Source organism: Phyllostomus discolor, chromosome 12, assembly GCF_004126475.2.
Source record: "Phyllostomus discolor isolate MPI-MPIP mPhyDis1 chromosome 12, mPhyDis1.pri.v3, whole genome shotgun sequence".
Classification (NCBI taxonomy): domain Eukaryota; kingdom Metazoa; phylum Chordata; class Mammalia; order Chiroptera; family Phyllostomidae; genus Phyllostomus; species Phyllostomus discolor.
Genome location: NC_040914.2, coordinates 32,746,554 through 32,767,165, shown reverse-complemented (window position 1 = coordinate 32,767,165; position 20,612 = coordinate 32,746,554). Strand labels below are relative to the sequence as shown.

Genomic DNA, 20,612 nt, shown 5'->3' with positions numbered 1-20,612 from the left:
CCTCTCCCACGAGTCCCAGCAGCTCTGAGGTCCTGAGGGGCCCGTGTGGGTCTGAAAGAGGGGAGAAACGACCCCGCGGGGCAGCACCACACTCGGACGCTTGAGTGACCCAGCAGGACCTGGCTGGCGAGCAGCGCGCCGGACGAGCCGGGCCCTCGCCGACCCCGCAGGAGCAGCTGGGACCTCGCCCAGGGCAGCACACACTGTGTGCGACCTGCCTGCTTGCGTGCTGCTCCCGGCTGAGACTCGACAGCAGCACTCACTGCTGCCCCCCCCGCCCCCGACCCCTGGTTGTGCTTGGGCCCTTCCCCAGCCAGATCCCCTTCTCTCCAGACCGGAGAAACTTTGGGGTGCATTGTCAAGATTTAGAGAATCCATTCTTTATCACAGAGGGGGATCGATATAAAAAACCACCAATACTTCGTGGAACACACTGATGAAGCTGGACAGAAACAACTAACGTATAACACATTTACAATTTAAAAAACGTCCAAAGGAGCCCTGACTGGTGTGGCTCTGTGGATTGAGCACCAGCATGAGAACCAAAGGGTCACCGGTTCGATTCCCAGTCAGGGCACATGCCTGGGTTGTGGGCCAGGTCCCCGGTGGGGCGCACTCAAGAGGCAACCACACACTGATGTTTCTCTCCCTCTCTATATCCTTCCCTTCCATCTAAAACAAATAAATCAAATCTCTAAAAAACTTTTTTTTAAAAAGCGAGCCCAAAGGAGCCCTGACTCGGGAAGGTGGGCACACAATACAACATACAGATGATGCGCCACAGAACTGTACCCGAGACCTATGTAACTTTATTAACCAGTGTCACCCCAAAAAACTCAACCAAAAAAATAAAAAAATGTCCACGTGTTCCTGTGTTCCGTAACATTTTTAAAGGGTCACTTCTGGAAGGCGCTCCCGGGACCGGGTCACCAGGTGCAGGCACTGGGTCTAGCACCGACTTTCAGGCGGCAGCCCGACGACTTACCCGGACAAGCGCGTCGTCTATGATGTGGTCGCGTCTGACTTTGAGCCTCAAGTACGGGTTCAGCTGCTGCCCTTGAACTAAGCTGTAGAGGACAGTGATTCTCCGCTCACTGTACATGCGAATTCTATTGTCATAGTACAAGCCCAGGTTCTTTGTCACAGCGTTCAGTATAAAGGGGCAAGTCATGAAAGAGAACTTGTTCTCGGTCTCTACTTTGAAAAAGGTGTAATCCTTGTCCATCTCCAGAACATCGTTCAGCGGCTCGTTGACGAACTCTTCGAAAGGGATGAGAGGCTTCCGACAGTCCAGGGTCTTCACGCCCAGCTCCGTCTCCAGGGGGTCCACGCGCGGGCCCTTCTTGCTCCTCCGCTCCTCGCCCAGCAGCTCCTGCAGCGTCAGCTCGCTGGACTCGGGGATGGGCTCCTCGTCGTCCTCCTCGTTGTGCTCCGTGTCCACCTCCCCGCCCACGACGTTTGCATAGTAAACCATTTTCAAGCACTTCGAGGCGGCGACGATGGCGTCGTCGTCGTTGACCAGGTTCCGCTCGTTGCCCAGGTTCCGGTTGTTGAACTCGTTGCTGATGACCTTGTAGGTGATGAGCTGCTGGAATGTCTCCATCATCCTGCGGATCTGGTCCGCGCTGTACTCGGACCACAGTCTGACCAGTTTCCCTTGGGCCGCCAGCGGCAGCTTGCTCATGGCTTTGCAGAACAGGGGCAAGGCCATCTCCAGGTACTCGGGGCTGTGGAGGTTTCTGTTCTCCATGACAATGATGAACAAATTCAGGTAGTTGGGGTCTCGGGAGTACACGTTGTGGTACGTCAAGTCACACTCCACGTTGGGTGACAAGTACACCAGCGCGTTGAGAAAGGCAGTTTCTATCTTTTCATTCGACAGCAACCTGGTGTAGACCCTTCTGATGGCCTCGATGTCCACGGACACGTCCTCGGGGCTCAGCTTCTGCAAGGCGTCGCCTGGGGAGCCGTCGCTGTTTCTCGAGGAGGAGGCCTCGGAGTCGTCTTCCATGGCGGCGGCCGAGCACGCGGCCTTCTCCTTCTCGTCCTCGTCCTTGTCCTCGTCCTTCCCCTGGAGGGACTTCAGCTCCTCCTTGGTGTGCTGCCTGGCCTTCCGGAAGCTCTGCACCAGCGCCTCCGCGCTGGAGAACACTCGCCCGATGACGCGGATCAGAGGGGAGTAATCCTCTCGCTCTCGACATAATTCCAGGATTTCATACACGATTTCCTCCGTCAGGTAAGTCACATCTAAAAGTTAGAGGAAGAGAGAGAACATTCACTTTCAGAACATACGTTTGTGCATTTGGTTTTAGTAAGTTCTAGAGAAAAGTAAGAGTGCCGAACATTTTACCTTCAATACCATTTATGACTTCCAACCCTTTTTAACAAGTATCTAATACTCAGATTCAACAAAAGATCATGCTTCCCTGTTTTTCCCTAAACCGAGAACAAACTCACCATCTTTCACCTTCTTTCACTAACACACAGCCCGTAACGGGCTCAAACGCTTTCACACTCACCGTGCATGTGAACACACGTGCCTAGACAGCACGTGCCGGTCACCATGACACACCGCCTACAACCTCGCTTGCGGCAGGGACGCCCCCCTGACCCCACCGCCCCACGCCGGGACCAAGAAGGCGAGCTCCGAGGGGAGTCCCCTCGGCACCCCGTCACAAACTGCCCCGTCCTCCTTCCCTGCGCAGTGGGACCTGGCTCATTCCCTCTGAGCCTCCCTCCCAGCTCCTCCCAGGGCGCACACCCCGTGGGGGACCCAGAAGAAGGAACGGCCCGTCCCTGCGCGCCCTGAGGCTGGCAGGGCGGGCAGCGAGCTCGCAGAGTGCCAGGAAGGCACCAAGAACCCCCCACACCAGCGCGGGAAGGAGGCAGCCTGTGCGCAGACACTGCAGCAGGCCGCCGTGGGGTCCGTCAGCAGCCCTACTTCCCCTCCGCCCGGGGCCCACACTCCGGCCTCGGGAGATCAGCGCTCCGGGCAGGCCACGCCTGTCTCCCGCGATTCAATCCTGCGGGTCGCTGGTTCGATTCCCGGTCAGGGCACATGCCTGGGTTGTGGGCCAGGTCCATGGCTGGGAGCGCAACCACACATGGATGCTTCTCTCCCTCTCTTCCTCACTCCCTCCCCCTCTGTCTAAAAAGAAATAAAAGAAAATCTTTAAAGAAAAGAGCCCCGGCTCCACTACGCTATCACATCCTCAAGTCACACAACCAGAAGGACCCACAAGCCAAACCCTCACGCTGCACTGAAACCTCCCGCCTGGTTTCTGGCCACAGACTCTCCAGCAGCCACAAAGCCTCTCACCTTTGAAGTCGTTCCGTGCGGCCAGTCCTTCCTTCTTGTTCATCTTCAGGTCCGAGCAGGAGTTGGCGGCGCCTTTCGAGTTCTCGAGGTAGGCAGAGCTCGCTCCTTTCTTGGAGGGGTGAGGGTCACAGAGTTTCGCGTTAATCTTATAAAGCTCGAGGGCTTTGATAGCGGCTGCATTGTTATCCATACGGAGGAAAGATGGACAGGAAGCACAAAACTCATTCGTGCAGGCCTCATTCCCACAGCCCTCGGTTAACTGGTGGTAGTAGCGTTCTATTAGGTGCTTTGCAGCTGCTCGCTTCCTGTGCAGACATCCAAACGACAAGCACAGAGATTAGTGCGCCGCGGGGGACGCGGCTCCTCGGGGTCAACCAGCAAGCTAGCCAAGCGCTGACGAGGGGTGGGGGCCCTGGGCCCTCTGAACCGGGGAACCATGTGACCGCTGGGTCCCAACGCGCTGCGATAAGGAGCACCAACACTGCCCTAAGTCGTTTGGATAGAATTCACTGTCTTTTCGCTTAGAAGGGCGGGGTGGGGGTGGGGGGGTTGTTGGATGGTAAATGGAGTTAAACTGATTATCCCAACAGAGGAAAATCACAAGGCTTACGGCTAAGACGTTTCGTATTTTATCACTTTAAGAATTAAAATGAGGAAAACAAGAGTCTATTTCCAGTATCAGCCCAGCTTTCCTTTGTGTCATCACCATTCTCGTTCACCAGTGTGTAAGGTGCCCGCTGTACAACTAACACGGACCTTCTGACAGAAAACATGCCTCCCCCCACCCCCCAGTTATCTCCCAGATGGGGGATTTAAATTAAATTTGTAAACGAAGTATCCAGTACTGTGTCATCATACGATCCTGAACCAAAGATGTTCTGTTAAAACCTCACTGGCGGGGGGGGGGGGGGGGGGGTATGGGGCATACGGAGCATGAACGGCAGGTGGAACCCGGGAGGAGGTTAGGGATAGCACGGGGAACGGAGAAGCCCAGGAGCCTGTATGTACGTGCCATGGACGTGAGCTGAGGGGGGATGCTGGTGGGAGAGGGGTGCCGGGTGGACGGGAATAAAGGGGAGAAAAATAAGAGGACTGTAATAGCATAATCAATAAACTGTATTTCTAAAAATAACCCTCCTCGTTAATCTCACATCGTGACAACATGAAGTACCTCATATTCACCCCTCTTCCTCTGTGAACTTGAAGGGGGCAGACCAATGGTCCACGACACTGACACCGCCCCCGCAGAGCGAGCAACGACAGCGAAGAGGGGCGACATAGTTCGTCCAGCAAGAGCTGGGCCGCACCCTCCCCCTCTGCGGTGAACTGGCTCTTAGGTCTCCATGCCTCCGTCTGACATGGGGGCTCCAGGATTTAAGCAGAGTAGCCCACTGCGCCCCAAGAAGCGGTTTACAGCTACTCCCTTTATTCCCAGGGTCACATGCACAGGTAGAGAAACTACAAATAATCAAAACCATAAAAAAAATTCACCGAAGTCCATTCTTGAACTGTCCCCTCAAGCATCTCACTACTATGCAGGACTGAAAGGCAACTAACTGGCAGTCGAGTTTTGCATCTTGTTAACCACGACAAAACAAACAACTCACGAGGCGAGTAAGCGGTGGACAAGGGAGGGAGACGTTAGTAAGTTTAATTTTTCCTCAAAAGTTGGACTTCACCTCTCAGCTATCAAGTTGACAAAAAGCAGTTTTGCACACACGTTGCAGTCATTCTGGTGTTTGTGTTTTTCAAAAGTTCCATGCAAATTTACCACTCACTTCGTGCAAAGAGAGGAAGGAAAAAAACCCGCCCCTGGAAAACACTTAGAAACTATATAAATGTGACTTAAGGGCCATTTTATTATATGTAGCTGTACATAAGCCCACTTGTAATTATTGTTCTAGACACATTTCTATGCAAAACAGTGGAGGGTCAGCATGGACAGGAAGAGGAAGAGAGCCTCCGGAAGACGGACGCCCTACTGGGCGCCCTTCCGCCGGCTCCCGAACGGCAGGAGCGCTCTCGCTGAGACCCTGTGCAGGCGTGGGTCTCCTGGCTGGGGGAGAAGTGTGAACGTCAAAAAGTGTGCATATCGAAAGTCTTCAAAGTGAATCAGAGAACGAACCATACCTGGGATAGATGCCACTTGTGGGTAATTATTGAGCAATTTTGCAAAAATGCATTGTTTCTATGAAGTCTGAAAAAATCCCCGTGCCCAGTGACAGATGACGACTTCAGTGACTGGCATTCAGACAACGGTGGGAAAACCACCCGTCGGCACTGAGCTGGCCAACGGACGAGCCAGCCACAGCCAGGAGTGTGGGGCGAAGCCACTGCCATCTCCAAGTGTTGGTAGCTGTTTTCTCTGAATAATGGAACTGAATCGGGTTTGGTTTTAAACTCTTGCATCTTTCTCCTAATTGACTTCTTCTACAATAAACATGCTACTTGCGTATTAAATGCTACTTGCAATTAATAAACATGAATGGAAAAAAGTGGTTTTAAAACTTCACAGACATGATTAAATGGCCTCAAGGTTTCCTAAATTGCTCATTTGGTTTTTGAAAACTTAATTATCAAAAATCAAAATATCAAAACACTGCACTAATGTTCTAATAAAAAATGCCAGGTTTTGTCCTAAAAAGAGAAGAGAAACCCAGTCACGTGCATAATGTGCACGGAGCACAGGGACGGGCTTGGGCCCGGGGAGGGTCCGAGCGGTGTGTGGAGGGACAGCCCCTGCGGGGCCCCGCAGCCGTCCCAGCCCGAACAGGCCCGTCTGCTCACCCGAGAGTCTCCTCTCCGCCCCACATTTCGGCCACTCCACGCCAGAGAGGTGAGCGCAGCAGCCCCGTCTGCTGGATGCCCGATGACATCCGAGAGACACTACCCGACACCCTGGCACAGGCTATCGCATCGCGTCCCCTGACTCCGATGAGTATCTTTGGTCCGCAGCCAAGAGAGGACACGGAATCGAGAGGTCAAATCACACAGCCACGCTCACGCCCGGGCGAGAGCAGGGCCAGGGCGACACCAGCGCCCGGGGCCCTCCGGCTGTGCCGCCCATGTCGTTCCTGCTGCCCCGTCTCACGGAGGCTGATGCACGTCCAAATAATTCCCAACAGCAGTGCTGCAAACGTCTACGAAAACCACCCCATAAATAATGAGCAACCGAGGAGAGTGAAACTGCTTCTGGAAAACTGTCATTCGAATTTCACGCCTAGGCGAGTGCTGCCTGGTGCCACGCATGCACACCGCTGCCGTCCGTGCAGCCCCCGCGCCCGCAACTCGCCTGCAACCCCGGGTGTGCCTGGCGCTCTGCGGACGCCCCTGCCTTGGGGGCCTGAGCCCCGGCCACGAGGAGCTCCCCTCAAAGGCCAGGCTGCCGCGTGTATGCGCTGGCTTGGCCACACAGGGACTCGGTGAACTTAAATGAGCTCCTTCGCCTCTCTGTGCCTCTGTTCCCTCCTCTTTAAGGTGAGGCTGCACAGGGGAAGTGCTCCGGCTGGACAGAGTGCCCAGGAGCCGGCTGGCACAGAGCGAGCCCCACCCTCCCCAGTCTGTGGATCGGCGGGGTCAACCCTCACTCTGCTGATGCTCTCTGCAGACATGGGACCAGCCACACATCTACAGAAGAGATGGGAACCCAGGCCCAACTCCAAAACCCGGCCTGTGATGCGCTGTGAGGAGCCGGCCCCTGGCTGACCTGCTCCCCAGCCCTCATGGGGGACTGGCGGCCACCCTCGGACAGGACCGACGGGAGGCCGCGCCAACCCTCCCACCCCCACGGGATCAGCGCAGCACGTGTTCTCCCCTTCTCCTCATCCCACGGGCCTCACATTAGCTGTGCACAGCTCGGCTCTGTGTCCCTGCCAAGCTCAGAGCGTGTGCAGGCCCCTGGGAGGCCAGAGTGGACACCACCCAGGACAGTGTGGCCGAGGGCTCACAGGAGTTCAATCCCTGCACAGCAGCTATAGCCGAATCACAGGGCGGGGCCCAACCTGCCGCCCTCTTTGCAGAGCCCATCAGCCAAGAATGGCCTGCTCCATTTTAAGGGCTGAGACAGTCCGGGAGAGAACATTCTGTGACACAGGACAAGTATGTAGACTTCACATGTCAGTGCCCACGCTCACTCGTCTTGGGACTGTCTGAGGCTGCGTCCACACACTGGCAGCAGAGCCGAGCGGCTGGGCAGACGCTGCTTGGGCTGCAGAGCCCGAAATAAACCCCACCTGGCCCTCACGGAAAGATCCCCGCGTCTTAATTTAGAGCCGAGCTCTCTGCACTCCAGGGACACTTCCATGTGACTACACGGCCTCTCCCCTGCCTCCCCCTCGACACATCAGTGCGGCAGCATGGGGCCCGCCCCCGCACTGGGCCCGGCGGGAGGGGGACCCGCGGCAGCGTGGCTGGCGGGCAGGGCGATAACACGGGTGTGATAGCGTGTGGTTTTAATTCGAACGTTCCACCTCAGATGTCCTACGGTGTGCCTGAGTGTGACGCCGTCATGTTCCAGAATGACACGCTTATGACTGGGTAATAAAACAGGGGTGTTATCTGTGCCGGGTCCAGTGTAATTACAGGAGAAAAGGAAAGGGGGAAGAGGAAGAGGGAGGAGGGGGAGGAGGAGACGGAGGGGGGAGAAAGACGAAGTTCGGGGATACCCTGTCTGCTGTTCCCAACCCCACACCAGGAGAGGGGCCGAGCTTCCCATCACCTCCTCACTTCCCGCTGGCTCGTCTCACCATCTAAAAAAACAAGCTAAGTAATTAAGTACGAAGATTTTCTAAAAAAGGATGCTTTTCCCATTGAGTCAGTAATGAACATCCAGTGAGACCTTCCAGGGGAGCGAGTTCCCAAAATTACAGCAGACACTTAGAAGTGCTTACTCATTTAGAAGGCAGTATTTCCCCTTTATTTATCTCACGTCTGCGACTCAGTGAGTGACCCAGCCCTAGAATAAACGCGCTGCAGAAGAAAGCCCACGCGGAGACCCGGAGCCACTGCAGGAACCTGACCGAGACCCTGCAGAGCACGCTCTCTCCTTAAGGAGCAGCGCGCTGATGACGGGGGGCTGCGGGGTCAGCAGCGATGGGAGGACCCAGGTGGCAAGCCTACGGGGTCCCCCCAGTAAAATCCCTTCCACTTGGCTGCGGTCTGACGTCCTCCAAATAAAACCCCGGGGGACACTGTGGCCCTGCTACCGCTTTCCAGAGAGGTCCCCCGGCCAAGGGCCCGGACCAGCCTCGGCGGCAGAAGAGGGAACCCCAGGGCCTGGACACCGAGGGCTCGGTGCCACCTGTGCTGACGCTGAGCCGAGGGTCCGGGACAGCCCAGTGCTGAACAGTAACCAAACCCCAGTGACAAGGGTAACGATGGCCGTGAGCTGACCATACCCACGCATGGCCGCTCAGCCACCCACCCTGTAACAAACACGAGGACAGCACGTTCACTGACCCAGGTCGACGGGGCTGGAGCCGCCGAAGCAGCTGCCGACAGCGCAGGAGGCAGGAGTCAGAAAGACCTCACGCTGACGGCGGTAGGCGGCTGGGAAACAGGCGATGAACACAAGAACAAAGAAGATGAAGCCGTAAAAATAGCAGCTGTCAGAGAGTGAGGACGTGTGCGCGAACAAGGAGCACACCAGACTCACGTCAGGATCAGGAGTCGTGACAGAACACCACGGCAGCGGTGACGGTGACAGGCACAGAGAAGCCCAGGGTGGAGGAGGCCCAGGACGGGACAAGGCAGAGGCGAAGCTCGGAAAGAGCGCGTGGGCTGGCGCGCCCAGGCCAGGGCCCTTCCCTGAGGAGGAGGTCAGTGCTGCCCAGCGGGGTCGGGAGCAGAGCAGCAGGGGCCCGGGGACCGAGGGGCTGCAGATCAGGCCTCCTGGTACCTCTGTCCCCTCCAGGGTGTGGCCTCTGTGCACACGCCCCGCCCCCGAAGTTGGAGCGGATGCAGAGATTCTGGAAGACTGGGCCCTGGAACCCCACACAGTCCGAGGCCGGAGCAGCACAGACCTGACAAGAGACCCTGGGGACACAGCCCGGGGGGGAGGGGGAGGGCTGGGCCCATCACCGCGGACCGGGTGCACTGTATGACTCGGTGTCCCGCAGTGGTAAGACGTAGTTCTCATTTCAATGTGAATTTAACGGGTTTAACAGAACAACCCTGATTAAGAACATATTGCTCTAGCCCTGGCTGGCGTAGCTCAGTGGATTGAGCGCGGGCTGCGAACCAAAGTGTCGCAGGTTCGATTCCCAGCCAGGGTACATGCCTGGTTTGCAGGCTATGGCCCCCAGCAACCACACATTGATGTTTCTCTTTCTCTCTCTGTCTCCCTCCCTTCCCTCTCTAAAAATAAACAAATAAAATCTTTAAGAAAAAAAGATACATGCTTTAAAAAAAAAAAGAACATATTGCTCTTACAAAGTAAAAGTTTAGGAATAATATTTATATAAAATCATTCACCTTTAGAAAAACATTGTTTTTTAAAAGTGTCACATACTTTGGTTTCTCTTCACATTGCATAAGTTTTTCTCATTTTACTGAAAGTGTCACATTTTACAGTGAGATAATAAACAAGAAAAATACACCCACCCACCTGCCTCCCTCACAAAGCACATGGGGCATCAGTGTAGCGCGCTCACCACTTCTCCGTGACAGCCGTGCACTACATACGGGCTGTCAACATTTTTTCCTGATTCTAAGGTGATCGAGATAGAAAACTTATTTCTTGACTAATTGTACACTGGAGTTTCTACTGTGGACCGGGCAATATGTTGTAAATCCTGTGGTAAAGATCTGATTGGCTCATTATTTTGCTCAAGTAAAACCACAGAAGACAGGAGAAAAGACAATAATAGGAACAAAGAACAACAGCAACAAGCAGGAAACGGGGGCAAGCACATACTAGGTACTAATCCAACTACACCGACGAGCGCGCTACGCATCGCTGGCATGTAAACGCGCTCATCAGAAGAGTTTGTCAGAGTGAACCAGAACATAAGACCCAAATGTATGCAGTCTACACTCAGAGAAAAAGACACCTAAGGGCACATTTATAAGTGACACGGGCCAACGAAGAAACTGCAAGAGGAACTGCTAAATAAAAATAAAAACCTAACATCAAAATTTGTGGAATGCAGTGAAAGCAGCACTTAGAAAGGAATTTGTAATTCTGAATGCATGCATACAAAAAGATTTAAAATTAACCCCCTAAGCTCCCACCTTACTAAACTAAAAAAAGAACAAAATAATCCAAAGCAGAAAGAACTAATGAAAATGAGAGCAGAAACCAGTGAAACTGGAGGATGAAAACCCACAGCAAAGCTGGTTCTCTGAGGAGGTCAGTGGAAGAAAGCAGCAACCCTCCGGCTGGGGCTGGCTCTTGGAGGGGAGGGGAGGGACGCAAGGTAGTAACTTCCGGAACAACAGAGCAAATGCCACCCCAGGCCCCACAGGTGCCAAGACAGCACCGCCGACCCCTCGTGCCCACAGGTGGGGCAGCCCAGGTGCGACGGGCCGGTTCCTTCAGGGACACCATCGGCCAAAGCTCACGGGAAGGCACCGAACAGGCCTGTGTCTGCTTTTAAAAACTGAGTAATGGCATTCCAAAACGGAAAGCACCAGCGCTGGAGGAGCTCGTGGGTGACCCCACCGCCCCGGGCAGAGGACACAGCCGTGCCCCAGAGCCCGCTCGGACACCCAGGCCCGGCTCGCCCGCCGGGCGGCATGCGGGGCGCTGGGTGCAGCAGCCTGGCCTGGCCCTCGTGCGTGCTCGTTGCTTGTGACCAGGGGTGTTGTCACCCTCGTGCCTGGGGCCGTGTCCACAGACATCAGCGTGTTTACACATAAACTGATTCCGGAAAGTTCCTGCATTTCTGAGAGGGAATTAAAGAAGCAGAAACAGACCAGGCTGTGCCAGGCACTCGCACCGGGCTTCCACGCTGGCAGGAAGTGAGCCAGACACAGAGAAATCCACGGGCAACCAGCCGGGGGCAGGAGAGCCTGGAGGACGAATCCGAGGGGCCAGGGGGACGGAGAGGGGAGTGTGTGGAGTGAGAAAAGCCCTGGGGGCATCACGGAAGGGTCACGGACCACCGGCACGAGGGTCAGGAACATGGAGACACCGGGACAAGAGCAGTGGGCCGATGTGGACGAAAATGAGCAGGAAGGGGGAGGCCACGGGGGTGGAGGGGCCCGCCCGGGGCTGCCCTGTGAAGGGGGAGCCCCGGAGAGGGTGGAGCACAGCAGCGCTGGGCTGCAGGGGACCCTGGGCGGACCAGCGTGCAGCAGGACGGCTGGGGGACAGCCCGTTCTCTCGGTAGAAGACGGTGGCTCTCATCAGCGTCCACGGGTGGTAACGGTGGGAAAAGTGGCTGAACTATGGACATTCTGAGGGCGGAGTCAGCAAGACTCGGAGCATCGGACATTCGGTGACTGGCCACAGGCGTCTGAGCCGGGGTTGCCAGAGCCGGAGACAGAAACACACAGGCTGCGGAGCTCACCCCGAGAGCTCGGATGAGAGAGCAGGTGGGCAGCAGGAGGAGGAGCAGGAGGAGGGCACCCTCACGCAGCCCGGGGAAGCACCAACCCGGAGACCACCCAGCACGCCGCTGCCTGCTCTACCCACCCGCTGTCGTGGTTGGGCCCCACGCGCAGCCTTTCTCACCGGAGCTGGGAAACACAGAGCTCCCCGACATCGCTTTGAAATCATTAAGAAAATGGAAGAGTCTGAATTCCTGTGTTCGAGGAGACTTGACTGCACAGCACGTATAAATGTAAAATCCAAAAGGACACAGGTAACACTGTATACAAAGACCTGCATCCCTGTGTTAGTTCCATTTTTAGGCTCAAAGACACACAGCTGTTAAATATGTTTACTGTTTTTCTGCACCTTGGGAAATAGGCAACACTAAGAATTCCTAAAAACACACAGGTACGTTATTTTATTTTATAGAATTACTATTTCAAATGCATGCGAGGTGTTTCGTACAGGATGCCAAACACAAATGTGTCTCAAAACACCAAAACCAAAAAACCGCACTTCAGTGAAGGCAAGAGGTTGCATCGCTCAGACACCCTCGCTGACTCTCAGGGACGCCAGGACCCTGCACTGCCTGTCTGGTGCATCGGGGCTCACAGATGCCGGCAGAACCACCTGGGCTGAGTCGTCACTGTCCACCTGCGCCCTGCTCCCGCCGCCACGGGCCCCCCACCCCCACCGCGGTCACAGCCAGAACCCTGGACGCCCGGGTGCAGACACCGCGGGGGATCTCATCCCTTGTCCCTGCGCCTTAGCCCAGTGGGGCGGAGCCGTGTGCCAGCGTGCTACATCCACCAACACGCAAAACCAATGCCTCCTCTGAAGACCAGCGGCCCGTACGCACCCCACCATGCCTGGCACTCCCGCCGCCCTTGGGTTTCACAGCAGTCACTTATGTGCGTGTCTGTCCTCGACTCTGGATGCAGCCCCGACCCGATGATGCACTCAGAGAAAGAGAGCCGCCCCTCTGGTGCAGGCTGCCCCCACCTCCACCCGTGGTACAGGAGGGCTGCTGGGCCTCTCAGCTTTCACAGAAGCCTGGCTCCCCCAAGGCTCGGCCCCCCATGCACCCCTCTCGTGGGGTCTCATGACAACTAAAACCAGTCAGCCCACGTGTGAAAACTCACACAGGCCGTCCCCGCAAACCACCGCAGCTCCACTTGTACCTGAAACAGCACCTGTCTGAAGGCCTCCCTCCCTCCCTCGATGTTCCGGCGAATCATCCCGTCACTGAAGGCTCTGTGTTGCCCCCAGTGACATCATCGGCATGGTGACCTCATCCAAGATGAGCCCCCAAAACACTTGACTTTCTTAACCCGAGGGCCCTGCACCCCCCTCGCTGTCAGCTGACCGAGACCTTCGGCACACCAAACATACTGCCTCTGACTGTCCTCATGGGTCCTTTGGAGTGCCTCATCACACTGAGCCACCTGCCCTCTGACCCCTCGGGCTTCTGCAGCCCACCCAGCACCTTTGCCTGGCCCCCCGCCTTTCCTGGGGCAGCCACCGCCAGCACCACGGAGTCAGCTACCCCAGTGCCAGTGCCCTCCACACGCACTACCTGCTCTGCAGGTCCACAGCCTGGACGCCGCCGAGCCCCCCGCCGGATGGCCAGGTCTTCGACTGCAGCCGGCCTCTCGGGGGCACGGCCTCTCAGACTAGTCGGCTCCCTTCCTGACCTGCGCCGCCCAGCAGCTTTCCAAGTCTCCAGTCTCCTCGACTCCCCGAACCCAGCACCGTGCTCCGCAAAACACCATAGAAACGTGTTCATGAAACTCCGAGGTCACCTCACCCCCGTCAGGATGGCTCCTCTGGAAGGAAAACCAAGTGACCGCAGGGCTGATGAGACCGTGAGAAAATTACAGCCCTGTGTATGGCTGGTGGGGACAACGCGGGGCAGCCGCTGGGGAACACGGTGCGCAGGTTCCTCAAACAACGAAGCCCACGGTGCACCGAGGACCCGCACCCGCACCTCGGAGCTCATACTCAGAGAGCCACAAGCAGAGTCTCGCAGGAGCTACGTGCACATCCACGTCCGTGCAGCGCCGTTCAGAACAGCTGAGGACACGGGAGCAGCCCCCAGTGCCAGCAGATGAATGGATGAACCCCAGGGCAACGTGCATCCAATAGCGAATTACTCAGCCCGAAAAAGGAAGGGAATTCCGACCCAGGCTGCAGCATGGATGTACCTGGGGGCAATGTGTTCAGTGACATAAGCTGAATACTGTGGGATTTCCCTTCTCCGAGGTGGAAGATCAAAGCCAGAGGTGGAAAGGACCCTGGCAGCTGCTGGGGGCTGGCGAGAGGGGCGACTGGGCGGGGAGTGAGGAGGGGGCGGTTTCAGTGCGCAGGAGGCGAGCTGTGCAGGAGACGTGGCAGCTGCACGGCCACGCGACTGGGCCTCATGCTGCCGAAGTGTGCACTTAAAAGTGATCCAGGTGGTAAATTTTATGTGCATTTTCCCCAAAAAATGTGAAAAATAAAAGGTTACATGGACACATAAACTTTAGAAACGCACTTTAGAGTCCCTTCTTGGAGAGTCGCACGTACACGGCACTTTAAAAGACGTGCACTGCTCTGCAGAAAGAGCCCGCTGCAGCCCATCCTGCTCGGCCACCAAACCCCCTTCCCCAGCAGCACTGGGGTGGCCTCCACAGAGACAGGACCAGCGGTAAGGCGGCTCCAAACCCCTCCACTAAGACGACAGCCGCTCCAGCACCCCTGGCCTTGACCCCCCACCTCTGAGCACATCTGACCTCCCACGTCCGTCCTCACCTCCCGAGCCTGGCCTCAGGGACAGGGGTCTCTGTGCTCGTTCCCGAGCAGCCCTGCTGCTGCGCTGCTCGCCCCAGCCCTTCCCGCCTGGAAGCCCTGGCTCCACTAGCTACCGCCTCTCCTGGATCTTAATCTTCTTAAATTCTCACAGCTCATCACTGAAGTCCTCCCTACTTCATTTTCTGAATATTCTTTGTACACCCAGCCGGCCTCACCCTGAACTGCCACTCCGCCGAGGCCCTCGGTGAAGAAAGCTCTCGGGACTGAAGAGCGGAGGCCCGAGGCACCCGCCGGCACCCGCTGGCACCCACGTCCTGGCAATCCCGCTCCCCTGCTGCCCAAGTGGCTAAAGACACGTGTCTAACCAGACACACGGCAGTGGACCCTCTCCTGACCCCCAGGCACTCGTAAGATACCGGCCAGGCCCCGCACACAGGACGCTGGGCCCCTGGCTTCTCGGCCCCGTCTCAGCTCCTTCACTCCCTGCCGCTCAGTAGGTCCAGGACCCAAACCCTCAGCCGCCCGAGCGCCCTGGTCCTCCTTTGTGCCCCGCCGCCCCCACACCCCTGCATCCTTCCACCACAAGGACTGAGATGATTCGCTTCTGTGCCTGTCCCATAGGCAGACTGGGACTGTCTGCAGGTCAGGAACGAATTCCTGTGCCTCTCTGTACCCACGACACACTTCACAGGTAACTGTTACCCCCAGCTCTCTCCCCACGACTGCTGGGTGAGCAAAGAGACGGAGGAATCCAGGAGTGCACCACTGTCCGCCGAGAAGGAGAAGTCTATGCTGTGCTACCAGGGCTCAGAGGTACTTATTTGGCAGGAACAATAGGAGATAATAGTTCTATCCCCTGATTTATTTTTAAGGCGTTACTCTTTTAACTGAGAATTATTGTCAAATAACGTGGCACCCTTTAAGGGAATCTAGGGCAATCTGAAAGACAGCGCAGCCCCCACCCCGGCACACTTACATTCGGCTAGATTCAATGTCGTCGGACTGAGGTTCTCCTGGTGATCTGCAAAAGGCAAATGAGTAAAGGTAAGTAAAACATTCCACATTCCAAGAAAGGCACATGTCATCTGGGAAGACGCATTTGAAAACAAGCGTTCATCCTTAACAGTTTTTAAAGTAATTAAAGATTTCACCGTGAGAAGCAGTTGGGGCAGACTGCCGCACGGTGCAGGTATCTGGAAGGGTTGGACCAATAAAAACCTCGGTGCCTTTTTTTTTTTATTAAGGAAACTATAAGCACTATATTTAGATACCATATACATATAAACCAGTATAATTATTCACAAAGTCAAATATTTATAATTAAAACAGACAACTATAAAATTCTCTACAACCAAGTACTGGTTGACCACAGCATCCAAGGTGTTGCTGGGTGCCCACAGCCCCAAACTCCGGGTTGGGCCTCAGCAGACCACCACCAGGGTGCCGCCCGGAGGCCGGGCCGGCCACCTGGGCTCCAGCCGCTCGAGTGTGGCTGCTGTGCTGCAGGAACCGGGCTGAGAAATGGGCAGATGTGTCGAGCCTGCCGGCCTGAAGTATGTACTGCCTGGGCCTTGTCAGAAAAAGCCTGCCCACCTCTGCTCTAGCTCAATCGGATCGAACCCCCATCACGGCCGCGGTGAATTCTGGGACCCCTCAGTCAGACGTGCAGCCTGACCCTGACTGCCGTGGTTCGGCCAGGAAGTGTGCTGGCCCTGCACACACGCCGTCCAGGCGACAGAAGTCCGCCATGGACAACGGGGCATCGGGGTCATGTACCCACAGTCACCAGTCACTTTCTGCTGCGACCTCAGGTAGAAACAGGCAGAATTCCACGACACCAAAAGCCTTTTCTTTCGTGTTTGGTCGTGATCCAGCCTGGCCCACCCCCTCGTGCCGTCGCAGACATGGACTCCCGACACCCTACTCGCGTCTACAGACAGCGTCGGTCGGCGCACAGCGCGGTGAGCCCCAGAACGCTGCTGTCTAACCCTCTCAACTTCTCCAAGTACAGAGAGAATCTTTTAGAGGTCACAAGCTACAATGTTCACAACGACATTACAAAAACTTGACCTGAAATTTCTCAGACGCCAGGCTTCGAATTTTGAACAACTTCAACAGAAGAATCTGCGAATCAGAGCCACCAGCAAAAGAAAAACAGTATGTTGCACATTTCTTATCTTTCAAAACCTCAATTCTTTATCAGACTTTCAGCATCACCCCCACCGCAGGCCAGAGTCCAGGGCAGAAGGGGGGAGGGAGGGGCTCTGGCAGCGGGAGTCCAGGCTGTGGGTCTTCTCTGCGGTGTGTCTGCATTCTCGGTTTCCCACAGAACGACATCAGGACTAAGGATCGGGGCGCTCTGGAGGTGGCAGGGGCTGGGCAGTGACACGAATGTGAAAATTTCCCTTCACCCTCTCCCCCGGGGAGCAAGCACACCACCTTCGTGACACACCCGGTCACCACCAGCCCCGTGGGGAAGAACCCCCAGACTGCTTCCAAACTCTGCCTCTCGCACGGGAGAGCTAAAAACCGACGGTGACCCAGTGTGTCCGCTGACTCATTTTCGACAGTGTGACCCTCCAGCCATCGGATGTCACGCTGCAAGGAGGCAGGGCAGGCTTGCAAAACAAAAAAAGTAACCCTGCTGGCAGTAAGGGAAGAGAGGCAGATGAGAAGCTTTCGAACACGCAGGCAGCACAACTTTCAAAATGAACAGGGGAAGAGACAGCGGGGGGAAGTGAGGACCCGAGGACAGGAAAGTTAAAACACTCCTGCAATGAGGTTAAGATACAAGCAAGAAATGAACAAGTGTGAGTCCTAGCAGCGCTGTGTGCAGCTGCAGCTGGGCCAGCGGCGAGCACCCCACCCAACGGAAATGGCAGGCCCCTCGCCGGCCCCCGGGCCGGCACGAGAGGCTGTGAGGTGCTGGTGTCCACGCGCCTCCCAACCACTGTGAACAGGCTGGCCGATCGCTCACTGTTCCCAGGTTAAAGCGAGCCACCACGGGTCATCTGCGTCAAAGCAAGTCATTGAAACCGATTCAGTGTAAAAATAAAGATAAGAATAAAAAGACTGAAAGATGATTATCCCGAAACAGATCTATTCTAGGTCTCATTCTAGGTCTTAGTAAAAACTAAGAAGTTTTTACCCAAATGGACACTGTTGTTTACTCAAGAGAAAAGTGAGTATCCACAGAACGAGGAGGAACACTTTTCCTGCAGAGAAGGAGAAGGAACAGTGCCTAGCTGAGTCCATCTCTAGTCACCGCACTCACACCATGTTTCTCGAGCATCCCAGCACTCTGAACCGCCCAGAGCTGGGAGTCCCAGCTCTCGAGCCGGTGAAGCATCTCTCAGTCTGGGCACCGTAGTTTCTCCTGTCAGGTTTCTGGAAGTAAAGATCGCTCTACCACATGCTGGTCATTTCACCAGATCCAGGAGAGATGATCATGGGAAAAAACAGAAGCCACGGACTCAGGTCAGCACCCAGTTTGTCAGAATCACAAATCAGAGGCAAAATTTTAAACCCAAACACATGCAAGTGCCATCAGAAGAGAAAGCCGGGCAGGACTCAGTGTTAGGCCTCGGCTCGGATGGCGGAGCGTGCGCCCCCCAGAGACCCCCACCTGCGCACTGCAGCGCGAGCCAGAGGTCGCAGGAGGCTCGCCTCCGTCCACGCTAGCTCTCTAGGAGGGAAATGCACACTCGTTTTATTCCACTTGTCAAAACCCCCGGAAACATTCAGTTAGAACTCTCACCACATAAAAGGCACCCTTTAAAATGCACACTAAAAACTTTCTCATAGTTTTTATAGTGCCCATAATAAAACGTTTATGAAGATTTTGAGAACTGTTTTCCCGTTCACTCACACAGACAGGTCGGGGGGGGGGGGCGTGGAGCGGGAAACAGCTGAGGGGGGAGATTAAACGAAGAAGCAAGAGGACCCTCGGGTCCTCCGTTCCCAGCAGGGTTCCCCCAACTACACATTCTGACGCTTGCTTACAGCACAGAGCTCACTCAGCAGCGGCAGCCTCCCCAAGGCTGTGAAGGAACACTCAAACCTTCTTACCTTTTACAAGCTGTGGCCATTCGTTGACATCAGGGTGATCACAACTCTGAGTCACTGATTCAAACAGGTCACACCAGTCCTGCTGCTACCTTGGTCTGAGCGTAGGTTTAACAACTCTAATGAATGAAATAAATCTTTGGTTAGAACACTTTAATACATAAGCCCGATACGTTGTTCAAAAAGTCATCATCAAAGCTTCAAATAGGGTTCAATGCAACATTCATCAGAAGAGTCGTCACAGAAATTCTTTAGGGATTATCTTCCAGAATTTTTTTTTCCGAACGATCTCTTCCCCTGGGAAAATGCCGTCATTATCTCGGTCACTTTTGCGGAGTGGCACAGTTTACAAAGTGTTCTGGTCAACATCTTGTTTGCATCTCACGGCCTTAGGCCCGCTTGCTAAGCAGGGCAAACACTACAGCAAGATTGCAAAAGCCAGATAAGCAAGCGGCCTCAGAGACCTCACAGAGATGAACAGACTTGCCCAAGACTTCAGAATCAGTGGTGAGGCCAGGACGGGGCCCAGACCTACTGACTTCCACAGAGGGTCAGAGTGTGCTGGTCTGTTCTGTTTCACTACGCCTAGTGGCATCGTTTAAACGTGTGTAAACGAGTCAAGACTGAAGATGTGGACTGGGACCCCACGATTATGGCACTATTTGCATGGGGCTGACAGGCACGGGCCGTCCTGGGTAGCTACGTACCTAGGTACACGCACACGGGCACTGAGGCCTCGCCCTGCTTCCAGTACTTCAACAGAGTCATCCAGCGTGGAAACGTGCTCAGCTCTCTTTCAGCCCTGAACCCACAGCAACTCATCCCAAGAAACGGCCGACTACGAACACACTTCCCCTCCCTGACCTAGCATCTTTGAGTCCCTTCGCTTGGCCTTAGCTGAACTTCCCTGATTGCCGCAGCTCGAATCTACCCAACGCCCTAATCACACTGCAGCTCTGCAGACTCGCATCTGAGCCGTCCAGAGTGGAGAGCTCCTTCCATGCAGCGGTTCCTGCCGATGAGGCCCCCACCCCGCCCGCTGCACACCAGGGCAAATCTGAAAAGCCAACTGAGGACAATGGGGAGATGAGGAGGGAGGAGAAAGGACCCTTGGCAGTTAACACCTTCAGGGGGACAAGCATGGGCGGTGGTCCCCAGCAGGGACCCAGGCCACTCGGAGGCAGCGAGGTGCCCGGAGGATGCCCTGGCAAGGCTGGGGCCCGCACCTCTGCAGCCTGGGCTTGAAATCCAGGTGAGGGTGAGGGCTGGCCTCGGTACACAGCAGTGACGGGAGGGACTCCAATGAACGGGACACACAATTCTCCCTGGAAATCAGTTTCCCAGATGTTGTTCTTACAGCTACCTGTCTCCTGATAAGAATCTAGAACATTCCTGAGGTCCTATGCGGAAGAGGCAATGGTCACCCTGAAACGAACAACGCTCCCTCTGGGGTTCTCAGAAGATGGACAGTGTATCTGAATTTAGAGGGCTCAGGCAAGGCTAACTTTCCAACCTGCAGACTTAAAAATGAGAAAGTCAAAATAACTTTTGATTAACTGAGGCGCATGAATTCATTCAAGAGCCACAGGTCCTTTGAAAAGGACGGGGCCGAGCCCTCCCTGCTGGCCCCCCTTTCCAGGAGGCTCAGAGCTCATCAATGCGCGTGCAGGCGTGGGCACCGGTGTGGACACAAGTCCCCAAGGGGCCGCCCCCTCGCCGGGAAGCCTTGGGCAAGTCATTTAATCTCTCAGAGCCCCTTTTCCCGCAAAAGGCCAGCCACTAAGGTGGCGGCAGGATCTATTTTAGAGGGCTGTCATGAAGACAGACAAACTGACAGATGGAACGTTCGGAACAGGGCCGGGCACACAGTGAGAGCTCAACAAATGGAAGCTATTTTTAACTCCC

The 20,612-nt window shown here is 55.5% G+C and overlaps 1 protein-coding gene across 3 annotated transcripts in view; it reads right to left on the bottom strand.

Moving 5' to 3' along the window:
* Positions 1–20,612, bottom strand: part of UBE3A (ubiquitin protein ligase E3A) — a 54,698-nt gene that overhangs the window by 19,184 nt on the left and 14,902 nt on the right. For all 3 annotated transcript variants that reach the window (XM_028503668.2, XM_028503666.2, XM_036012794.1), the window contains exons 3-6: positions 18,711–18,826; positions 15,619–15,663; positions 3,320–3,624; positions 986–2,247 (exon numbers count right to left, since the gene is read on the bottom strand). In XM_028503668.2, coding sequence (XP_028359469.1) covers positions 986–2,247; positions 3,320–3,624; positions 15,619–15,663; positions 18,711–18,730 — 1,632 coding nt within the window. In that variant the 5' untranslated portion in view covers positions 18,731–18,826. The remainder of the gene's footprint in view (positions 1–985; positions 2,248–3,319; positions 3,625–15,618; positions 15,664–18,710; positions 18,827–20,612) is intronic.